Below are 22199 nucleotides of genomic sequence, written 5' to 3' on the forward strand. Positions count from 1 at the left end.
ATTTTCCATATCAACTTTACAATAGAACATAAGACACATGCTGCATCCCCTTCAACTCACGGAAACATCCCAAACGCTCTCACAATCTTGACATGTACTTGAAGTGACCATTAGATAACCACATACTGCAACCTCCGCTGTTCATACAGACCCACACACTCACTCAAAGTTGAGTCATTTTGTTACTAAACTCATCTCTGTAAACTTCATGAACTAAAAACACACTAGTACCTCTTGATACGCATGGTCCGTGAGGAAATTGACAACACAAAAATGACTGAATTTGTTTACGACACATTTATTCCAAGGTAATCTCAACTACTGGTTTTAAAAGACTGTCTTGTGACTATATAAAACAAGTGCTGATAATCATGAGACAAAGTGCTGATGTGGAACAGGACAGCTGTGCCCTACGGGTTTCAGTGCTGGGTTTAACTGTGTCCACTGTGTTCCCTGGCGGAGACCAATAATGAACAGCCCAGGGAGCTGGGTAACTAACACGGTCTGGATGGATAAAAATAAAAAATGGCAGGGTGAAAACCTCAAACTCTCCCTGATATACCTGAGACCCAGCTAAGTATGCCTAAACAGAAAAATAAGAAAACCAGAATCAAATTGGATCACGGTTCTGATGAGGAGAAAGGAAAGCTGTATATTTTTGTTCAAACCTCGGGCTCTACTAAATTTGAATCGCGGAAGTGCAGCGTTACAGAGTGATTGAAATGTGAAGGCAATGTTCCCGTGTTAGCAGAGACTGCTTTCACAGTAAACACTGTATGTCTGTTCAGTCAAAAATGACCTTTACATTTCTATTGCACAATTTGTAACACTTCAGCAACACAGATTGAATAGAGCCCCTAGCGTTAGTGCAAATTGGGAGAGTATTTTCAACAGAGTACATTCAGAATCAGACATCCTAGTACTGCATACTCCCAACTCTGCAACATAAACTAAGTGCTGCCCCCTGTCTACTGTTTGAGGTCATTGCAGCTCCTGTTCTGTCTAGAAGTTGTCCTCTCTTCCGTTCCCATCTTCCTCATCCAGCCTCTCGTCCTCATCATCGCTCCCTTCTCCGTTCATGGTGCGGTTCACTCTGGCCAGTAGCAACGGCAGGTTGACTGCTAATGGGTTGTCCTCATCTTCATCATCAGTATCACGCTTGGGGTAGAAGCGTCTAGCCTTCGCCAAGAAGTCCTCAGCAGCATCCAGGTATATGAGACGATCCTATATGAAAAGGGGAGAGGAGGGAAAGAGAGAGGAAGATGGAGGGTGAAAAACAAATAGTGAAGGAAAAAGAGAAAAGACCCAAAGAGGGAAGGAAGAAAGAGTAAACAGAGGAAGAGGGGAGACATAAGAGTCATCATCATCAAACAGGAAGTGATTTGGAGAAAGAAGTGAAGTGGAAGACATTATAACCATGAAACAAAATGAATGAATCTGTTAGATTTTGTTCTCACCAGGATGAAGAGGTATCTCTCAGGTGGGGCCTCCCGGGTGTTGAAGATAGATGTCTCAGAGTGGAGCGTGTGCAGTAGTGTGCGTGACGCCGAGGCGTTCTTCATACGGTCATACGACGCACTGGCAGACACCGTCAGCAGAGACTCCGCCTCCGCCATGAACCCTGAGCCAATGAGAGTTCACAGTTGCTGAGATGAGATTTCATTCATTTTGTCTCTCTCTCACTTTACCCTTCCATTTGTTCTCCCTCATCCTCATTTTACCCTTCCATTGGTTCTCCCTCACCCTCATTTTACTCTTCCATTGGTTCTCGCTCACTCTCATTTTACCCTTCCATTTGTTCTCGCTCACCTAAATTCTCCAGGATCATCTTCCACTTGTCCCTGACCTCCCGACGCAGATCTCTCATACCCTCAATGTCCACACTCAGACGCCGGTGCGCCTACAGAGGGAAAGGGTGCAGGGTTACATACAAACAATATTAACCTAGTACACAACCATCACCACAAACACAGGTCAATCAACTAAGGTAAGCCTAATGTGAGATAGCAGCACATTCACCCAACAAACAGGAGACAACAGAGGACAGGCATGGTACCAGTTGGATAATGTAGGTCTACATTATACTAGAGCGCATAAAATGCACCATCTACTGGCTGATGGAGGTAAAGTGTTGTATGCTGCCCTACAAAAACCTTGTAGACAGAGCAGACAATCTAGCTTAACTTCACCCTGCCTCTCTGTTCCCAAGATATCTCATTTTGTCCACCTCCCATTGGTCACAGATGTCAATTCAACGTCTATTCCACGTTGATTCAACCAGTGTGTGCCTAGTGGGTTGTTCCCCCTCTTTAGGAACCCAAACTCTCTGTTGTCATACAGTAAGTGTCCCCTGTCCCCCTCCCTGGGTCCCCCCTCTGGTACCAGTGAGCCCCTGCGGGTCTGGTTCCTGTTCTGGATGAGGTTGTACAGGATCCGGTCATCGTCTCTCTCGGAGTGGCTCGGGTCGCCTGGCTCACTCCATAGGTTCTGTTCCTGTTCCCTTCGCTTCTTTGCCTCGCGGTCAAAGTACTCCAAAGTGTCAGGACTGAAACAAACAAACAAACAAACAAACAAACAAACAAACACACACACACAGGCGCGTGGTCTATCAGGGGAACATCAGGATGACTGTGAAGCTGTTATCAATTCAATAGATATAGAGAGGATCTTTGTTTGTTGGTTGGTTCCACACCTGTGTATTACACTAGTGTGACTAAATCTGAGGGCTGTGGATGGAGAGCATGACATCTCTCTCAAATCTATGGACTGGTGTGGAGAGAAATAAGGAGGGTGAGAAATCACATGAGGAATTGTGACTCTTTTTAAGCATCACATTGTGTGCCGCGATAAGTGTGTGTAAGTCACAGGAGGTTGGTGTCCCCTTAATTGGGGAGTAAGGGCTCATGGTAATGGCAGGAGCGGAATAGGTGGAATGATATCAAATACATCAAAACACATGTTTGATGCCATTCCATTCACTCCGTTCCAGACATTACTATGAGCCGTCCTCCCCTCAGCAGCCTCCTGTGGTGGAAGTGTCAGGTTGTCATGGTGATAAGTGCGTATGTCATGGGCTGTCATGGCGATAAGTGTGAATGTCATGGCGATAAGTGTGAATGTCATGGCGATAAGTGTGAATGTCATGGCGATAAGTGTGAATGTCATGGCAATAAGTGTGAATGTCATGGCGACAAGTGTGTAGGTCAGTGTGTCATGGGCTGTCATGGTGATAAGTGTGTATGTCACTGTGTCATGGATTGCATACCTGATTAAAGGCTCCTTCTCCTCCTCACTTTCATCATCGCTACAGCAGCAGCAGCAACAGAACCGAGCACAGAACCTCTTGAAGGCAGCCCCCATCTCTGATGGAGAGACAGAGAGGGAAGTAGAGCAGTCGGAGAAGATAGTGTGAGAACAATTTGAGGTCCAGATAAGGTCTAGTGTCCAGATATGGTTAACATCTTTAAAACAAGAGGTGGCATATGGTACCGTTTTCCAAGTCCTATCCAGGTACAGGACAGGTAAGAAGGGGTAAATAAAGGTCCTCTCCACCGGTGTAGTTGGCCCAACACACTATAACCACTTTTCTGTCTCCCAGTTCCCTGTGGTGGCTGCTGAGGATAGGTGACCCAGTGGTGTAGAATGAGGGCTCAGACCTGGAACCTTGGTCACACCCTCCGAGTTTGACTCCAAAACAATATCCACAGGAGTAAAGAGAAAAATTTTGTCAAGCACTCACAGAGCTGTTGGAACACCCACGATTCTCACTCTGTTGATACTCTGCCTCCACACTGACAAAATGAGTTTCAATAAAAATATCTCGGTCAGACAGAAACCATTCTAAAGAGAGTCAAGAGTGAACAGGTCATTTTCAACTAGTTTCCAGACACAAAAGTTACAGCTCTATGGGCTCCAATCTCCATTCGACATCCACTCTGTATATCCTGGTGTGGAATCCTCTTCTCATTCCAGATCCTGATGTCTGAGGTCCAGAAGAGGTCACTAGCTAGGGTCTCCAAATCCTGGCCCAGAGACTTTCCTCCTGGATCAGAGAAGCTGGAAGAGAGGATGACCCAGGGAATGTCTCACCACAAAGAGAGAACTGAGTAGCCTCTCCCCTCTTACTCATCACCACAGATCCACACAAGACCCAACTCAGTCACAGCCCAGTCATGTGAGCTGAACGATCCTCTGCCCCCCAGCAGCAATAGCAAGGCCCTAGCTCCTGTACCCTCACTCTTATCTCCTTTATTCATCCAATCATATACACTTAAAACCACACACTCCCCAGATGAAAGAAGCCTAGGCTACATGTTTCAAACAAAACAAGCTTTTGTTTAGGGAATGTACTTCTTCGAAGTAAAATATTTGTTGTAAGATGTCATCGCCCCTAGGCCAACAATCTGGATGTATTCTACACATAGTGGAACTGGTAAAATAGCAAATATATCAGAGAACCGTTTCATCAGTAAACAAGATATTCAGTGCCCCTATTATAAAAAGACTCTAGATTCTATCCATGCAGAGTGGACCTCTTTTTATTCTAGACCAAAGGTACGCATGGTTCACAAAATTATATCTACCACACTCCAAAAGGCAAAAAAGGACAATATAGCAGATTGAAGTGTAACTGTTAACTTCTTATGGCTGGGAGGCGCTATTTCCACGTTCGGATAAAAAGCGTGCCCAGAGTAAACTGCCTGCCACCCAGGCCCAGAAGCTAAGATATGCATATTATTAGTAGATTTGGATAGAAAACACTCTGAAGTTTCTAAAACTGTTTGAATGATGTTTGTGAGTATAACAGAACTCATATGGCAGGTGAAAACCTGAGAAAAATCCAACCAGGAAGTGGGAAATCTGAGGTTTGTAGTTTTCCAAGTGATTGCCTATCCAATATACCGTGTAAATCTGGTCAAATTGCACTTCCTAAGGCCTCCACTAGATGTCAACAGTCTTTAGAACGTTGTTTCAGGCTTCTACTATGAAGGGGGAGCAAATAAGAGCGGTTTGAGTCAGGGGTCTGGCAGAAAGCGCGTGCACGTTACTAAACTAAAGGCTATGTTCAACTGGAATTGTCCTGTTGAAACATTATTGAAGACAGGATAAAAACATCCTAAAGATTGATTCTATATATCGTTTGACATGTTTCTTTGAGCTGCAATAGAAGTTTGACTTTTCGTCTGGACCTAGTGCTCGCGCCTTGTGCATTTGGATTACTGGACTAAACGCGCAAACAAAAAGGAGGTATTTGGACATAAATGATGGACTTTATCGAACAAAAACATTTATTGTGGAACTGGGATTCCTGGGAGTGCATTCCAATGAAGATCAAAGGTAAGTGAATATTTATAATGCTATTTCTGACTTTTGTTGACTCCACAACATGGCGGGTATCTGTATGGTGGCGAGCGCTGTACTCAGATTGCATGGTGTGCTTTTTCAATAAATCTTTTTTGAAATCTGACACAGCGGTTGTATTAAGGAGAAGTATATATTTAAATTATATGCATAACACTTGTATCTTTCATCAACATTTATGATGAGTACTCCTGTAAATTGATGTGGCTCTCTGCAAAATCACCAGATGTTTTGGAGGCAAAACATTACTGAACATAACGCGCCAATGTAGTTTGAGATTGTTGGATATAAATATTAACTTTATCGAACAAAACATACATGTATTGTGTAACATGATGTCCTATGAGTGCCATCTGATGGAGATCAAAGGTTAGTGATTCATTTTCTCTCTTTTTCAGCTTTTTGTGACTCCTCTCTTTGGCTGGAAAATGGCTGTGTTTTTTTGTGACTAGGCGCTGACCTAAAATAAATCGCATGGTATGCTTTCGTCGTAAAGCCTTTTTGAAATCGGACACTGTGGTGGGATTAACAAGTTTCTTTAAAATGGTGTATAATACTTGTATGTTTGAGGAATTTTAATTATGAGATTTCTGTTGTTTGAATTTCGCGCTCTCACTGGCTGTTGTCAAATTGATCCCGTTAACGGGATTTCAGCCGTAAGAAGTTAATGGACAGCTCCCATGACAGGGGGACTTTCATGTGAGGCCAACTTTAGTCAGTGTTATAATCATGATATAAAACACCTCAGCCTCAAGCATGAGCGCACAGAGAACCATACAAATTGTAGAAATGGTGAGAAAGAGAGAGACCATGTTCATTAGGGAACGCAATAAGAAACTTTTTAAAACAATGTGTTTCTTATTGGACATCCAGGTCTCAGACTAGGCGTAACATAGTAAACGAAAATCCGGGATGCTCATATTAGTATGACATGTCACGTTTGGTATGGTTACATAACACCCAAGGTTACTTAAGGCAAAAATGAAAGTAGTTTGGTTGGTCGGCCACATAACGTGAACGTCTAGCAAACCAAAGGTTGCTGTGGACAAGTCCAGGCAGTCTCTCCATGTTCTAGTCCTCTTTGTTCAGTTTGGCACCTAATGGACAAAACCCTGTATATTGCCTGCATCAACCCAATTAACAAACACACAGTGGTTTAAAATCAACTGCTTGTGATCCCAGACACCTTCCCTGTGAAGTCTTCCCTTTAAGTGGAGTCACTCCTAACATCACAAGTGTACAGTTTGTAAAATTGGGCCTTTCTATGTAGGCCTACAGGATAACCTACTCACCCAGGCATCTTGGACAGTTTGTGTTACAGGGTTGACAGGGTTTACTGGTAAGGCTGAGAAATGGGAGTCAGGACGTTTCATCAATAACTAATTTCAACATTTTATTAGAGATTTGATGTGGGCTAATCTTCTGTTTAAAAAAAAGTTTGTCAGTATCCTGTTAAAATTTTTGAAATCGATCTTAAATTGACACATTTTTGTAAATTATCTGCAGTTCGTATGATTTCAAAACATCAGAACAATCACAGAAATGAAAACATACAAAACTGAAAAAGAAACGACCTTTAGCAAAAAAGTGATATTGTATTAATAGACAAGTCCTAACAGTGAAAGAATAGTATGGTCACAGTGACACTATGCCCATTTCTGTCACTGTGACAAAGGCACAAAACCAACCAACTGCTTTCTCAGCCCAATTATTAGTTAAGGGATTTACAGAACTGACTTAAGTGTGAAACTCCCACTCACACAGATGGCAAACTGTTCAAATTAACTTCAGACTTTCTTTTTCTTCTTCATGGAAATCGAAGACCTTATTTTCACTTTCAGACAGCCCGTAATTTTTTTTAAAACATTGTTTCTTTGTTCAACATGTTTTGGTTCTGTTCTGATACAATAATGATGTAGCTAAGGCTGTTAACTAGGGCCCTAAAATAGAGTGGAGCCAAAAACAGAACAAGTTCCAATTATTACTTCTTTTTTTTTTTACAGGACTGCAATGCATGAGAGGGGAACATGAGTTCTCACACACGTAATGTTCAATGACCTGACATACCAGACATTCAGCACTGCATCAACATGCACACAGCAGGCTGATGGCTGAAGGTTGTGATATGCGAAGCAGATTGCTTTGCCATCGAGGAGCTGGCATATTTTTAATTACATACAGACAGTAGAGAATCAGAACTCCAATTATAGTCCATTTCAATATTGCATCCACCACAATGATAAATGTTTAACATAAATAATCACATCATTAAATTTATTGACACTTCTCTATCTATAGTATGTCTGCAGTAAAGGCTTATTTCAGAAGGCTGCGATACATTTACCAATACAGTTATAACTTAGATCAACCATCATTAAGGGCAGATGGATTCCCTCTAGCTAAAAAGGCCACTAAAGGCTTGGCACAGACGAGTAGAGTATCTGAAACTCTTTATGAACCCATGAGCGACCGGTAAATCATCACAACCACCCATCTTGAGCTCCATTAAGTAGGTGGTCTCCTGTTGTTAGTAGATGAGTGGTGGTGTCGCCCCCTACTGGCTGGAGGACCACAGCACTCCGACAGTCAGCTTCCAATGCAGTGAGGGTCAACGAGGCCAAAAAGGGACACATTGTGGGTTCATCGTGTTCCAACAGCTCAATTTTTGTTCATAATGTGGTCATTTTTGTTCATAATGTAGCGGTTTCCCCGGTTACAAGAGAATGACAGTGAAGACAGTGTAAATAACAAGAAAAAAGCAAAACAGACAGTCTATGGCTAAAATAAATGTGCGGCAGAATAAGGCTCAGAGTTAGAGGTCCGATGCAGCAAACCCACAGTCATTGCACCAGTTCTCTTCCAGTGAGAGAGGAAAGAAAACCTACGCAGTCAAAAAGACGTCCACCTTCATCAAGTCTCGTCAAGCATCGTCCTAATCCGACCTCCATTACACTTTCAATACTGTTAGACTTCTTGGCTGGAGGGAGATGCATCCAGCACTAGCGTCCCAGTGAGAGAAACAGCAGAAAAGTTACATAAAAATGTGTGTGACTATGTTTAAAAACAACATGGAGTCCATGGGAGGGGAGGAACATCTCCTCTGACAGCCCCAGACCTCCTCACATCTAAAAGACAGGTGAAAGTGCAGACACAGCAGTCTCCCATTCGCTATGCTGTTGACTTTCCTCTAGTCTAAGTAAATTGATATCCACCATAATCTCAGGTGCACTTCCAAATGTAGGTGTTCCTAAAAATCTGCAGTGACACCACCAAACCTGCGGTGGCGCTGTGGGTTGCAGGCATCAGCTTCCCTACAGGAAGAAAGTGAGGGCGTCTAGCGAGTGGACCGTAGGTCAGCGATGCGCTGGCGTAGATGGGCCATAAACTCAAACATGGTGGCAGCCAGACTCTGGTGGATAAGGTAGCGGGGAAGTCGACCCTGAGACAAAACAAGATCAGACATGAAAGTTAAACTGCTTCTCCAGCCCACCGACAATACATCAAAGCAACAAGCACGCACAAACCATCCTCAACAGGCTGTTCTTACCTTGAGGTCTGTGTTGAGCACCCAGATAAAGGTACAAACAGAGGGGTTACTGCTGGACTTCAGGACCACAAACCCTCCTGGACCATTCTCACCTCTAGGGAAGAGAGAGGAGAGGGATGGATGGTAGGGAGGAGAGGAGAAGAGATAGATGGGCGAGGGATGGTAGTATCACATATCAGCTAATTAGCATGAATGGTTTGGTTGACTTGATCTGCTTTCAGTATTGTTCCCAGTGAAATGAAGCTGTCTAGAAGCAAGGCCAGACCTGACATAGCGACTGTGCGGAGGCTTGGCGCCATGGTCGGTTGCCATGCCAGCAGAGATGTAGCAGTCTCGTTTGCGTTCCACCCGCCTCACATTCACAAAGTCCCTAAGGGATACAAGGGCATGAACTACTTTTACATTCAAAACATGGACAAAACGAGGGCTGGCACCCTATATAAAATGACACCCTATAGAATGTACTACTTCTGACCCAAAGTGCACCACATAGGGAACAGGGTGACTCCATATTCGAGGTAGTCCATGTTGTGTTGAGTTACCTGGCAGACACTACCCCCCCTGCTGCTCCGGAAGAAATATCGTACGACACCAGGGTGTTGTCATCCACCCTCTGGAGGATCTAAAGGAACAAAGTGAAAGCAATGTCAGCCTTTGGCATCAGAGTTACACATGGGATAAACAAACGTACAGTGAATAACACAATAGAAAAATCTGTATACAGTGTGTGCAAATTAAGTAAAGAGGTAAGGCAATAAAAAGGTCGTAGTGGCGAAGTAATTACAATTTAGCAATTTACACTGGAGTGATACATGTGCAGATGAGGATCTGCAAATAGAAATACTGGTGTGCAAAAGAGCAGAAAAACAAAAACAAATATGGGGATGAGGTAGGTAGTTGGTTGGATGGGCTATTTACAGATGGGCTGTGTACAGCTGCAGCGATCGGTAAGCACTGGAAATGGAAGGCAGCCAATGAGGTGTTGGCTTTGGGGATGACCAGTGAAATATACCAGCTGGAGCGCGTGCAACGGATGGGTGTTGCTATGGTGACCAGTGAGCTGAGATAAGGCAGAGCTTTACCTAGCAAAGACTTACAGATGACCTGGAGCCAGTGGGTTTGGCATCGAATATGTAGCGAGGAACAGCCAACAAGAGCATACAGGTCACAGTGGTGGGTAGTATATGTGGCTTTGGTGACAAAACGGATGGCACTGTGATAGACTGCATCCAATTTGCTGAGTAGAGTGTTGGAGGCTATTTTCTAAATGACATCGACGAAGTCAAGGATTGGTAAAATAGTCAGTTTTACGAGGATGTTTGGCAGCATGAGTGAAGGAGGCTTTGTTATGAAATAGGAAGCCAATTCTAGATTTCATTTTGGATTGGAGATGCTTAATATGAGTCTGGAAGGAGAGTTTACAGTCTAGTCAGACACCTAGGTATTTATAGTTGTTCACATATTCTAAGTCAGAACCGTCCAGAGTAGTGATGCTTGCCAGGCGAGCGGGCCGGAAGCGATCAGTTGAAGAGCATGCATTTAATTTTACTAGCATTTAAAAGCAGTTGGAGGCCACGGAAGGAGTGTTGTATGGCGTTGAAGCTCGTTTGGAGGTTTGTTAACACAGTGTCCAAAGAAGGGCCAGATGTATACAGAATGGTATCGGCAGCGTAGAAGTGGATCAAATAATCACCCGCAGCAAGAGCAACATCATTGATATGTGCAGAGAAAAGTGTCGGCCCAAGAATTGAACCCTGTGGCACCCCAATAGAGACTGACAGAGGTCCGGACAACAGGCCCTCCGATTTGACACCCTGAACTCTATCTGAGAAGTAGTTAGTGAACCAGGCGAGGCAGTCATTAAAGAAACCAAGGCTGTTGAGTCTGCCGATAAGAATACGGTGATTGACAGAGTCGAAAGCCTTGGCCAGGTCGATGAAGACGGCAGCACAGTACTTACTGCCTTTTATCGATGGCGGTTATGATATCGTTTAGGACCTTGAGCGTGGCTGAGGTGCACCTGTGACTAACTCGGAAACCAGATTGCACAGCGGAGAAGGTACGGTGGGATTCGAAATGGTCGGTGATCTGTTTGTTCACTTGGCTTTCGAAGACTTTAGCAGAGCTGTTGGTCGGGGTAGCCAGGTGGAAAGCATGGCCAGATGTAGAGAAATGCTTATTGAAATTCTTGATTATCGTGGATTTATCAGTGGTGACAGTGTTTTCTAGTCTCAGTGCAGTGGGCAGCTGGGAGGAGGTACTCTTATTCTCCATGGACTTTACAGTGTCGCAAAACTTTCGGAATTAGTGCTGCAGGATGCAAATTTCTGTTTGAAAAAGCTAACCTTAGCATTCCTAACTGACTGTGTGTTTTGGTTCCTGACTTCCCTGAAGAGTTGCATATCACGAGGACAATTCGAAGTTAGTGCAGTACGCCACAGGGTGTTTTTGTGCTGGTCAAGGGCAGTCAAGTCTGAAGTGAACCAAGGGCTATATCTGTTCTTAGCTCTACATTTTTTGAAAGGGGCATGCTTATTTAAGATGGTGAGGAAAGCACTTTTAAAGAACAATCAGGCATCCTCTACTGACAGGATGAGGTCAATATCCTTCCAGGATACCCGGGCTAGGTCGTTTAGGAAGGCCTGCTCACAGAAGTGTTTTAGGGAGCGTTTAACAGTGATGAGGGGTGGTCATTTGACCACGGACCCATAACGGATACAGGCAATGACAGCTGAAATCCTGGTTGAAAACAGCAGAGGTGTATTTAGAGGGCAAGTTGGTCAGGATGATATCTATGAGGGTGCCCATGTTTACGGATTTGGGGTTGTACCTGGTAGGTTCCTTGATGATTTGTGTAAGATTGAGGGCATCTAGCTTAGATTGTAGGACGACCGGGTGTTAAGCATATCCCAATTTAGGTCACCTAGCAGTACGAACTTTGACAATAGATGGGTGGGGCAATCAATTCACATATGGTGTCCAGGTCACAGCTGGGAGCTGAGGGGGGTCTATAACAAGTGGCAACAGTGAGGGACTTATTTCTGGAGAGATGGATCTTTAAAAGTAGAAGCTCGAACTGTTTGGACATAGACCTGGATAGTATGACAGAACTCTGCAGGCTCTCTCTCTATTAGATTGCAATTCCGCCCCCTTTAGCAGTTCTGTCTTGATGGAAAATGTAATTGGAGATGGAAATTTCGGTGGCCTTCCTAAGCCAGGATTCAGACACGGCTAGGAAATCAGGGTTGGCAGAGTGTGCTAAAGCAGTGAATAAAGCAAACTTAGGGAGGAGGCTTCTGATGTTAACATGCATGAAACCAAGGCTTTTACGGTTGCAGAAGTCAACAAATGAGAGCGCCTGGGGACACACAGGGCCTAGGTTAACCTCTACATCACCATCATACGGGCCACAACAACTTATCCGAATCATAACAAATAGGTTTTCACAGTAGGTCCACTGTACTAGGCTAAGCCTGTTTGTCTGATGACTGGTCATGAGAAAAAGAGGAGACAGGATAGTGCAGGTTACCTGGCAACCAGAAACAGTTTTGTTCCACTGGGCCATCTTCTCTGGCTGTAAGATCACCTCCTGGTACACCAGCTCTGCTGGACACTGCATGAAGGCCTGGGACAGACAACACACACAAACACATAGCTATAAATACAAAACAGTCTAGGAAGACCTTGAATATACGATATACAGTGCCGTCGGAAAGTATTGAAACCCCTTGACTTTTTCCACATTTTGTTACATTACAGCCTTATTCTAAAATGGATTAAATCATTTATTCCCCTCATCATGCACTGTCAACTGTCAAAGTGTGTGCCTTTCCAAATCATGTCCAATCAATTGAATTGTAACCTTTATTTAACTAGGCAAGTCAGTTAAAGAACTAATTCTTATTTACAATGATGGCCTGCACCGCCCAAACCTGGACGACGCTGGGGCAATTGTGCGCCGCCCTATGGGACTCCCAATCACGGCCGGTTGTGATAGAGCCTGGATTCGAACCAGGGTGCTGTAGTGACGTCTCTAGCACTGACATGCAGTGCCTTAGACCACTGTGAATCTAGAATTTACCACAGGTGGACTACAAACAAGTTGTAGAAACATCAAGTATGATCAATGGAAACCGGATGCACCGGAGCTCAACTTCAAGTCTCATATTTATGTATTTCTTATATATTTACAAAAATGTCGAACAACCTGTTTTCGCTTTGTCATTATGGGGTATTGTGTGTAGATTGCTGAGGAAAAATATGTATTTAATCCATTCTAGAATAAGGCTGTAACAAAATGGGTGTGAATACTTTCCGAAGGCATATAGCCCAATGTGCCAAATACAGTGCCTTGCGAAAGTATTCGGCCCCCTTGAACTTTGCGATCTTTTGCTACATTTCAGGCTTCAAACTTACAGATATAAAACTGTATTTTTTTGTGAAGAATCAACAACAAGTGGGACACAGTCATGAAGTGGAACGACATTTATTGGATATTTCAAACTTTTTTAACAAATCAAAAACTGAAAAATTGGGCGTGCAAAATTATTCAGCCCCTTTACTTTCAGTGCAGCAAATTCTCTCCAGAAGTTCAGTGAGGATCTCTGAATGATCCAATGTTGACCTAAATGACTAATGAGGATAAATACAATCCACCTGTGTGTAATCAAGTCTCCGTATAAAAGCACCTGCACTGTGAGTCTCAGAGGTCCGTTAAAAGCGCAGAGAGCATCATGAAGAACAAGGAACACACCAGGCAGGTCCGAGATACTGTTGTGAAGAAGTTTAAAGCCGGATTTGGATACAAAAATATTTCCCAAGCTTTAAACATCCCAAGGAGCACTGTGCAAGCGATAATATTGAAATGGAAGGAGTATCAGACCACTGCAAATCTACCAAGACCTGGCCGTCCCTCTAAACGTTCAGCTCATAAAAGGAGAAGACTGATCAGAGATGCAGCCAAGAGGCCCATGATCACTCTGGATGAACTGCAGAGATCTACAGCTGAGGTGGGAGACTCTGTCCATAGGACAACAATCAGTTGTATATTGCACAAATCTGGCCTTTATGGAAGAGTGGCAAGAAGAAAGCCATTTCTTAAAGATATCCATAAAAACTGTTGTTTAAAGTTTGCCACAAGCCACCTGGGAGACACACCAAACATGTGGAAGAAGGTGCTCTGGTCAGATGAAACCAAAATTGAACTTTTTGGCAACAATGCAAAACGTTATGTTTGGCGTAAAAGCAACACAGCTCATCACCCTGAACACACCATCCCCACTGTCAAACATGGTGGTGGCAGCATCATGGTTTGGGCCTGCTTTTCTTCAGCAGGGACAGGGAAGATGGTTAAAATTGATGGGAAGATGGATGGAGCCAAATACAGGACCATTCTGGAAGAAAACCTGATGGAGTCTGCAAAAGACTTGAGACTGGGACGGAGATTTGTCTTCCAACAAGACAATGAATCAAAACATAAAGCAAAATCTACAATGGAATGGTTCAAAAATAAACATATCCAGGTGTTAGATTGGTCAAGTCAAAGTCCAGACCTGAATCCAATCGAGAATCTGTGGAAAGAACTGAAAACTGCTGTTCACAAATGCTCTCCATCCAACCTCACTGAGCTTGAGCTGTTTTGCAAGGAGGAATGGGAAAAAATGTCAGTCTCTTGATGTGCAAAACTGATAGAGACATACCCCAAGCGACTTACAGCTGTAATCGCAGCAAAAGGTGGCGCTACAAAGCATTCACTTAAGGGGGCTGAATAATTTTGCACGGCCCAATTTTTCAGTTTTTGATTTGTTAAAAAAAGTTGGAAATATCCAATAAATGTCGTTCCACTTCATGATTGTGTCCCACTTGTTGTTGATTCTTCACAAAAAAATACAGTTTTATATCTTTATGTTTGAAGCCTGAAATGTGGCAAAAGGTCGCAAAGTTCAAGGGGGCCGAATACTTTCGCAAGGCACTGTACTTACACCAGACAAGCCACACGTTATGAAAGCAAAGGCCATACACAGAAATAAAATGATGACCATGTACCTTGAGAATGAAGGTCTTTCCATGGAAGGGGATCTCCAGTGTGTACACAGACTCCCCGGCGTCCTGACAAAAGGAGAAACAACAACATATTAGCCATCCAGTAAATCTGTCACTATTAAACCATCTCGTGTCCAACCCACAAACTAACAGCGTACAACAACAAGTAGCTAACTAGAAGCAGCTGGCGCACAGGTGTCACTCATTCCATGGAGGGCCAGGTGTCTGCTCCTCCCTTGTAAAGGTCACTGATTAGTTAGGAACTCCCCTCACCTGATTGTCTAGGTCTTAACTGGGTACAAATTGAAAGGAAATAACAGAAACCAGCAGACACTCAGCCCTTCATGGAATGAGTTTGACGCCCCTGAACTAGCCACTCACATTGTTCTTCTCAAACTTCCAGTTCTCCTCCTGGGCCAGGATCTGTTCCACCACGGCCATGGCCTCTTTACCCTGCCTCACCAGCTCCTTCTCCTGGGGGGAGACTGCCCTGCGACCCAGCCCCTCCTCATCCAGGTCCTCCTCAGACCCTGGCCAACATAATACAACACACACACACACAGACACAGGTAGAATGGAGATTAGTTAGGGAAGAGACAGCGTACAGGTGAAACAAAGAAAAGGCGAGACATGGAAGATTAAGAAAGACATTGAGAATTATAAGGGAGATGTAGTGTGGTACCTGCGAGGGATTCAGGTGGAGAGTAGAACTGTCCTTCAGACACAGCGCGTGGGTAGATCATGGAAGCTCGCTCCGACGCTGCGTTCACTGCTGCTAGGTAGGCTGAGGGAGATAGAGACCATAAAGAGAGACGTAAAAGACTATAGCTTCCTCTCCTCTTTGTCCATTCCATTATCCAATGCATCATTCCTTCCCTACTTGGGTCTGTCTACTACAACCCACTTCCTCCTTCTGAGGGGATTTCCTGAGGGCACAAACCTTCTTCAAATCAAATGTATTTATAAAGCCCTTCTTACATCAGCTGATATCTCAAAGTGCTGTACAGAAACCCAGCCCAAAACCCCAAACAGCAAGCAATGCAGGTGTAGGAAAAACTCCCTAGAAAGGCCAAAACCTAGGAAGAAACCTAGAGAGGAACCAGGCTGAGGGGTGGCCAGTCCTCTTCTTTTGCATATTCATGTGCTTTCTGGCAAAATGACTGAACAAACGTGTCAAGGAGTTTCCAGTGACCCATTCAAATGTATCCATCACTCTGTAACTCACCTCTCTCATCACCAGCCTCTATGGAGAGCACCTTGAAGTCCAGGAACCATGTCTCCAGCCACGCCACCACAAAGGAGGTAATGGGTAACACATAGCCAAAGGCATTCTGGGATAGCAGCTGTGTGAGGAATGACATGCCAGTCTGAGACAAGTGGTATATATAGGCTACATCCCAAATGGCACCCTAATCCTTATTTAGTTCACTACTTTCGACCAGGGTACATAAGGATCTAGTCAAAAGTAGTGCACTATAGAGGAAAGGGTGTCATTTGGGACTCTACCATACACTTGTGTGGACAGCCATATCCCATTTGAATAAACACTACTACTTATGCCATTTCTGAGAAATTATGCTGAGCAGTATCTTGACAACAGCAACATTATGTCTGCTTCCCCTTCGTTATAAATAAATAGCGAAGAGATTGTAGGGGTGTGTGGCTTCAGGCTGTCGACACGGCGCGTAAACACAGAGGGCAGCAGAACGGCTTAACTCAGATCAGAATAGATTTGAATGTATAATCCCCACCATGCTGAGTACACAGTAAAGGTCAACTGCAGACAAACTGACAATATATTAATGTTCTAATTGAATAGAGAAGTGAAAATGTGAAGTGGCTTTGAACACAAACAAGTGTGGAGCTCAGTCCAAACTGTTTCTGGTAAGAGGAAAGGGGGAGGCACTCACATTGGAGAGAATGACTTTGACTACAAGGAAGGAGCTGGTCACTAGAGTGGTGATCTATGAGAATGAAACACTGTTAAAAACAACAGCTGGTATTGGGTGAGAGCAGTCAGCCCACCACATATGACTATCAGTCCATTTAGGTACCAGTCTGTCGGTCCGTCCGTCTCAAGGAGCACTCTTACCGCAATGACCCACCAGTGCCTCAGACGCAGAGCAGCATAGCCCAACTGGAGACACAGGAAACGAAACAAGGCAAGGAGCTATGGTGGAGAAGAAGGAGAAAAAAAAAGACAAACCAGAACACAGTAAAACTAAAAAGTTATTCCCGTATGTGATCGTGAGAGCTGGCCATGACGACTTTGATTTCAATAAAGGCAAGCATCGGCAGGTGAATAACCGTGACAGTACGTTCAGTTCATTCAAACGTACGACTTTCTGACCCATTACAATTATAGCTAAATCGTTTACACTCACAAAGATGTCAAAGAAGGAGGACTGAAAGTTGTACTTGACAACCTCCAGCTCAAGGCTCTGCCAAATGGAGTTATTGATCTGCAGTGGGACAAAGCAAGAGTAGAACCATATGTAAAACATGCAGCCAGAGGCAAGCTCTTTCTATTGCATACATACATACCATCATCATTAGGGGACCGCTGACATAATGAGAGAAAGTAACTGACACACACGGAGAGAAAATAACCTAAATAAACTGTTAACAGCTCTGCTGGGCATCTGACTAACAATCTTGTTCACATTTTTAAGGAAGTGGTAAAGAGATAAAAGCAATACACTGAGTATATAAAACATTAAGAACACCTGCTCTTTCCATGACAGACCGACCAGGTGAAAGCTATGATCCCTTGTTGATGTCACTTGTTAAATCCTCTTCAAATCAGTTTAGATGAAGAGGAAGAGACAGGTTAAAGAAGGATTTTTAAGCATTGAGACATGGATTGTGTATGAATGCTTCTTAAAAGGGTGAATGGACAAGAAATAAATATTTAAGTGGCTTTGAACAGGGTATGGTAGTATGTGCCAGGCGTACCGGTTTGTGTCAAGAACTGCAACACTAGGGGCCTCCCGGGTGGCGCAGTGGTTAAGGGCGCTGTACTGCAGCGCCAGCTGTGCCACCAGAGACTCTGGGTTGGCGCCCAGGCTCTGTCGTAACCGGCCACGACCGGGAGGTCCGTGGGGCGACGCACAATTGGCCTAGCGTCGTCCGGGTTAGGGAGGGTTTGGCCGGTAGGGATATCCTTGTCTCATCGCGCACCAGCGACTCCTGTGGCGGGCCGGGCGCAGTGCACGCTAACCAAGATTGCCAGGTGTACGGTGTTTCCTCCGACACATGGGTGCGGCTGGCTTCCGGGTTGGATGCACGCTGTGTTAAGAAGCAGTGCGGCTTGGTTGAGTTGTGTATCGGAGCACGCATGACTTTCAACCTTCGTCTCTCCCGAGCCCGTACGGGAGTTGTAGCGATGAGACAAGATAGTAGCTACTAACAATTGGATACCACGAAATTGGGGAGAAAAAAGGGGGTAAAATTCAACAACAACAAAAAACACAAAAAAAGAACTGCAACACTGCTGTTTTTTTTTTTTTTACCCGTGTGTATCAAGAATGGTCCACTACCCAAAGGACATCTTGCCAACTTGACAGTGAACACGGGAAAGGGAAGGCCAGCATCCCTGTGGTCGCTTTCGACACCTTGTAGAGGAAGGGGTTCTTAATGTTTGGTATACTCAGTGTATACCCTGTGGTTCACACACACACAATATATACAATTGGCATAATATAAAACAGTGAAAATAAGTACGGAGAATGATACTGAGAAAAAGTAAAAAACAAGGGGCAGAGAACAACAGATGAGACACATGAGAGAAAGCAACAAAACAGGCTCCCAAGTGGTGCAGCGGTCTAAGGCTCTGCATCTCAGTGTTAGAGGCATCACTACAGACCATGGTTCAATTCCAGGCTGTATCACAACCGGCCGTGATTGGGAGTCCCATAGGGCAGCGCACAATTGGCCCAGCGTTGTCCAGGTTATTCTTAACTGACTTGCCTAGTTAAATAAAGGTTACACTAAATACAAAAAATAAGAGAGTAGAAATAGATTGACAACGAGTGAACTCACATTGAGCTCGATGATCCACAGCAGGGAGATGAAGAGGAGGTCAAAGGTGACAAAGAGGCAAAAGGTGCGACGGACGTCCGAGATGACCTTCTTCTCCCCAGGTGGCACCACCAGGTAGTGGGGGGAGGGGAGGGATACAGTGGTGGAGTAGGACGCATTCAGAGAGGCGATGGCAGGAAGGCTCCCCCCAAACTCCCCATAGTCCACTCCGCCCGGCATTCCTATTGAGAAAGGGGCCAATCCACCTGGGACAGAGAGAGGGGGAGTAATGGTGAGGTGTGGCCAGTGAGCTGATCTCTCAGAAGTGGATTAAGCCTAGTCCTGGACTAAAAAGCTAATTGAATGTCTGGGAAACTGGCCCAGTGTTTAGAGATATAAGAAGAGGAAAATATTATCATACACTACGAGCAATTCATCCCAAAGGTGTTCGATGGGGTTGTGGTCAGGGCTCTGTACAGGCCAGTCAAGTTCTTCCACACCGATCTCGACAAACCATTTCTGTATGGACCTCGCTTTGTGTACGGGGGCAATGTCATGCTGAAACAGGAAAGGGACTTCCCCAAACTGTTGCCATGTCATTGGGGCCTTGCATGAACCATAAAAAGCAGCCTCAGACCATTATTCCTCGTCCACCAAACTTTACAGTTGACACTATGCATCCTGGCATCTGCCAAAACCAGATTTGTCAGTCAGAATGCCAGATGGTGAAGCGTGATTCATCACTCCTGAGAACGTGTTTCCACTGCTCCAGAGTCCAGTTGCGAGCATTACACCATTCCAGACGACGCTTGGTATTGCACATGGTGATCTTAGGCTGCTCGGCCATGGAAACACATTTTATGAAGTTCCCGACAAACAGTTATTGTGCCAACCTTGCTTTCCAAAAGGCAGTTTGTAACTCGGTAGTTGCAACCAAGGACAGACGATTTTACGTACTTCAGCACTCGGCGGTCCCGTTCTGTGAGTTTGTGTGGCCCACCACTTCGCAGCTGAGCCGTTGTTGCTCCTAGACGTTTCCACTTCACACTAACAGCACTTATAGCTGACCGAGGCAGCTCTAGGAGGGCAGAAATTTGACAAACTGACTTGTTGGAAAGGTGGTATCCTATGACAGTGTCACGTTGAAAGTCACAGAGCTCTTCAATAAGGCCATTCTATTGTCAATGTTTGTCTACGGAGATTGTGTGGCTTTGTGCTACATTTTATACACCTGTCAGCAACTGGTATGGCTGAAATAGCTGAATCACTCATTTGAAGGGATGTCCAGTGGACTCCAATCAAGTTGTAGAAACATGTCAAGGATGATCAATGGAAGCAAGATGCACATAAGCTCAATTTCGAGGCTCATAGCAAAGGGTCTGAATAATTATGAAAATAAAGTATTTCTACTTAAATACATTTGCAAAAAATTCTAAAAACCTGTTTTTGCTTTGTCATTATAGGGTATTGTGTGTAGATTGATGAAGGGAAAAATGAATTTAATCAATTTTAGAATAAGGTTGTAACAAAATGTGGAAATAGTCAAGTGGTCTGAATACTTTCCAAATGCACTGTACTGTATTCTAGTCAAGGCCATCTTATTCAACTATTGCTGTGCATATATTATTGTATCTTATGTTTTCTTCAAATATATTACATTTTCTATCCACATACTGCTTATACATCTCTCACACACACACTTATTTATACTCCAGACTCAGACATGGCTTGTTCTAATATGTCTATATTTCTTAATTCCATTCTTTTACTCTTAGGTTAGCTTGTATTGTTGTGTATTGTTAGATATTACAGCACTGTTGGAGCTAGGAATACACACATTTTGCTACACCCACAATAACATCTGCTAATTATGTGTATAGACGACCAGTAACATTATGATTTGGTCAGCATCAATGATGATATTCTATTCTAGACAGAAGATCATACCGAATTATTGCCCGATGATCTTCTGAATTTCCCAATACCCTGTTTGTAAGCTTTTAAATTGTATCAATCTGAACAGTTTTCTTTTCCAGTGATGAAGATATGGATGTCTCATAGTATGGTGGGGTATGCAAAAGTGGGTCAACTTTGAGCACCTTTATTTATCTCTTTGATGTTTTGGCATTCAGGTACAAAAAGTGCTGTCAAAAAGTGACTGAATTAAAATGTCAATAACGCACAAGGAAAACGTAACACAGTGTTTTCAGTAAAAAAAAAAAGGCATACATGCACGGAAAGCGTAAAGATGATAGATTTTGTCATAAGACAAGAGTTGATATTCACTGTGATGGCCGGTCCCACCCTCTAATAAAGTAAACAAGTTACTTTGAACAATCGACTGTTAAGAGATAACAACAAATGCTGTTGATTTATCTGATTCTGAGTAGGCCTATTTACACTATTGATTAACATGGAATTCATCAGTTGAAGACTAAACACAACACATTAGGCTAAATTACCCTCCTACAGACAAGCAACTTAACCCTGAGATCTGGCCTGTGTACCGCCAGCCAAATTACATAAGTGACCAACTTGAATGAGTTATGCTCAGACAGTCATATCAAAACCAGTCGACATAAATCACTGCATTAGAAATGGTACTAAAACTGTACAATAACTAGGCAACGTTCTATAGCTAACTAGCTACCGTAGATAGCTAACCAGCTAGCTGACAGCTAAACTGAAACTGGCTAGCTACAACTGGCTTAGCAATACATGCAGGTTCCGTTTACGTACACACATGTAGAATTAGTACATAATACTGGGGGGTGATATTTAATTGATATAGGCTTGCATTACAAGTGGAGCAAACAACAGTGCTAGCGCTGTCTTTAGCATTACCATTAGCTAGCTAACAACATAGCCACAGTATACACCCCGTTATACACCCCATGAATATATTACAATTAAACATAAATAAATAGGATACAACTTTCACATCTGAACAATGACCACACGAAATAGGTTTGAATTTAAAAAGGAACAACTGTAGTCCTGAGCCTTTAACTCACCTGATTTAGTACATCATCATCGACGAAACGTATCTTCCGGGAATACCTTCTACATGAAACGGGTAACTATCTCACTTCCGGTTTAGACTTGTGGTAATCTGGTTTTAATGTCTATGGTGGTACAATGTTAGCTATTTGTTTTTTATCTGACAGTAGCATTGGGCTACTTAAGCTACACATGCAATATTAAAGGACCTACCATTATATTTGTATAT

General features: G+C 43.6%; 2 protein-coding genes across 3 annotated transcripts; both read right to left on the reverse strand.

The window, feature by feature from the left end:
• Positions 1 to 294: 294 nt before the first annotated feature.
• LOC110538165 (melanoregulin) lies at positions 295 to 4308 on the reverse strand. Its single transcript, XM_021624799.2, has 6 exons — positions 3490 to 4308; positions 3266 to 3362; positions 2383 to 2545; positions 1810 to 1900; positions 1458 to 1621; positions 295 to 1224 (listed from the first exon to the last, which is right to left on the reverse strand). The coding sequence occupies exons 2-6, from the start codon at positions 3358 to 3360 to the stop codon at positions 1003 to 1005; spliced, it is 735 nt and encodes a 244-aa protein (XP_021480474.1). The 5' UTR covers positions 3361 to 3362; positions 3490 to 4308; the 3' UTR covers positions 295 to 1002.
• A 2425-nt stretch (positions 4309 to 6733) lies between these two features.
• Positions 6734 to 22092, reverse strand: LOC110538166 (stAR-related lipid transfer protein 3). Of its 2 annotated transcripts, XM_021624801.2 has the most exons (14): positions 21985 to 22092; positions 18992 to 19236; positions 17335 to 17412; positions 17043 to 17120; positions 16861 to 16914; positions 16176 to 16293; positions 15633 to 15734; positions 15332 to 15480; positions 14954 to 15016; positions 12438 to 12533; positions 9451 to 9530; positions 9174 to 9278; positions 8909 to 9002; positions 6734 to 8800 (listed from the first exon to the last, which is right to left on the reverse strand). In XM_021624801.2, exons 2-14 carry the CDS (start codon positions 19208 to 19210, stop codon positions 8696 to 8698), a joined length of 1341 nt encoding a protein of 446 aa, XP_021480476.2. In that variant the 5' UTR covers positions 19211 to 19236; positions 21985 to 22092; the 3' UTR covers positions 6734 to 8695. The 2 variants fall into 2 exon arrangements, with proteins under 2 accessions (XP_021480476.2, XP_021480477.2); XM_021624802.2 differs by lacking the exon at positions 16861 to 16914.
• Positions 22093 to 22199: the final 107 nt, after the last annotated feature.

The sequence above is a fragment of the Oncorhynchus mykiss genome, chromosome 12, assembly GCF_013265735.2.
Source record: "Oncorhynchus mykiss isolate Arlee chromosome 12, USDA_OmykA_1.1, whole genome shotgun sequence".
NCBI lineage: Eukaryota > Metazoa > Chordata > Actinopteri > Salmoniformes > Salmonidae > Oncorhynchus > Oncorhynchus mykiss.

Bases quoted from the DNA above. Each gene is read 5' to 3' on its own strand.
- LOC110538166 (XM_021624801.2), bottom strand. From the start codon at position 19,210: ATGCCGGGCGGAGTGGACTATGGGGAGTTTGGGGGGAGCCTTCCTGCC. The intron at 15,481-15,632 runs GTACCACACTAC...TATGTTGGCCAG, and splicing joins TCCACCTGAATCCCTCGCAG to GGTCTGAGGAGGACCTGGAT. The intron at 12,534-14,953 runs GTACATGGTCAT...TGTCTGTCCCAG, and splicing joins GAAAGACCTTCATTCTCAAG to GCCTTCATGCAGTGTCCAGC.
- LOC110538165 (XM_021624799.2), bottom strand. From the start codon at position 3,360: ATGGGGGCTGCCTTCAAGAGGTTCTGTGCTCGGTTCTGTTGCTGCTGC. The intron at 2,546-3,265 runs GTATGCAATCCA...TGTTTGTTTCAG, and splicing joins GAGAAGGAGCCTTTAATCAG to TCCTGACACTTTGGAGTACT. The intron at 1,901-2,382 runs GTACCAGAGGGG...TTCCCTCTGTAG, and splicing joins AGACCCGCAGGGGCTCACTG to GCGCACCGGCGTCTGAGTGT.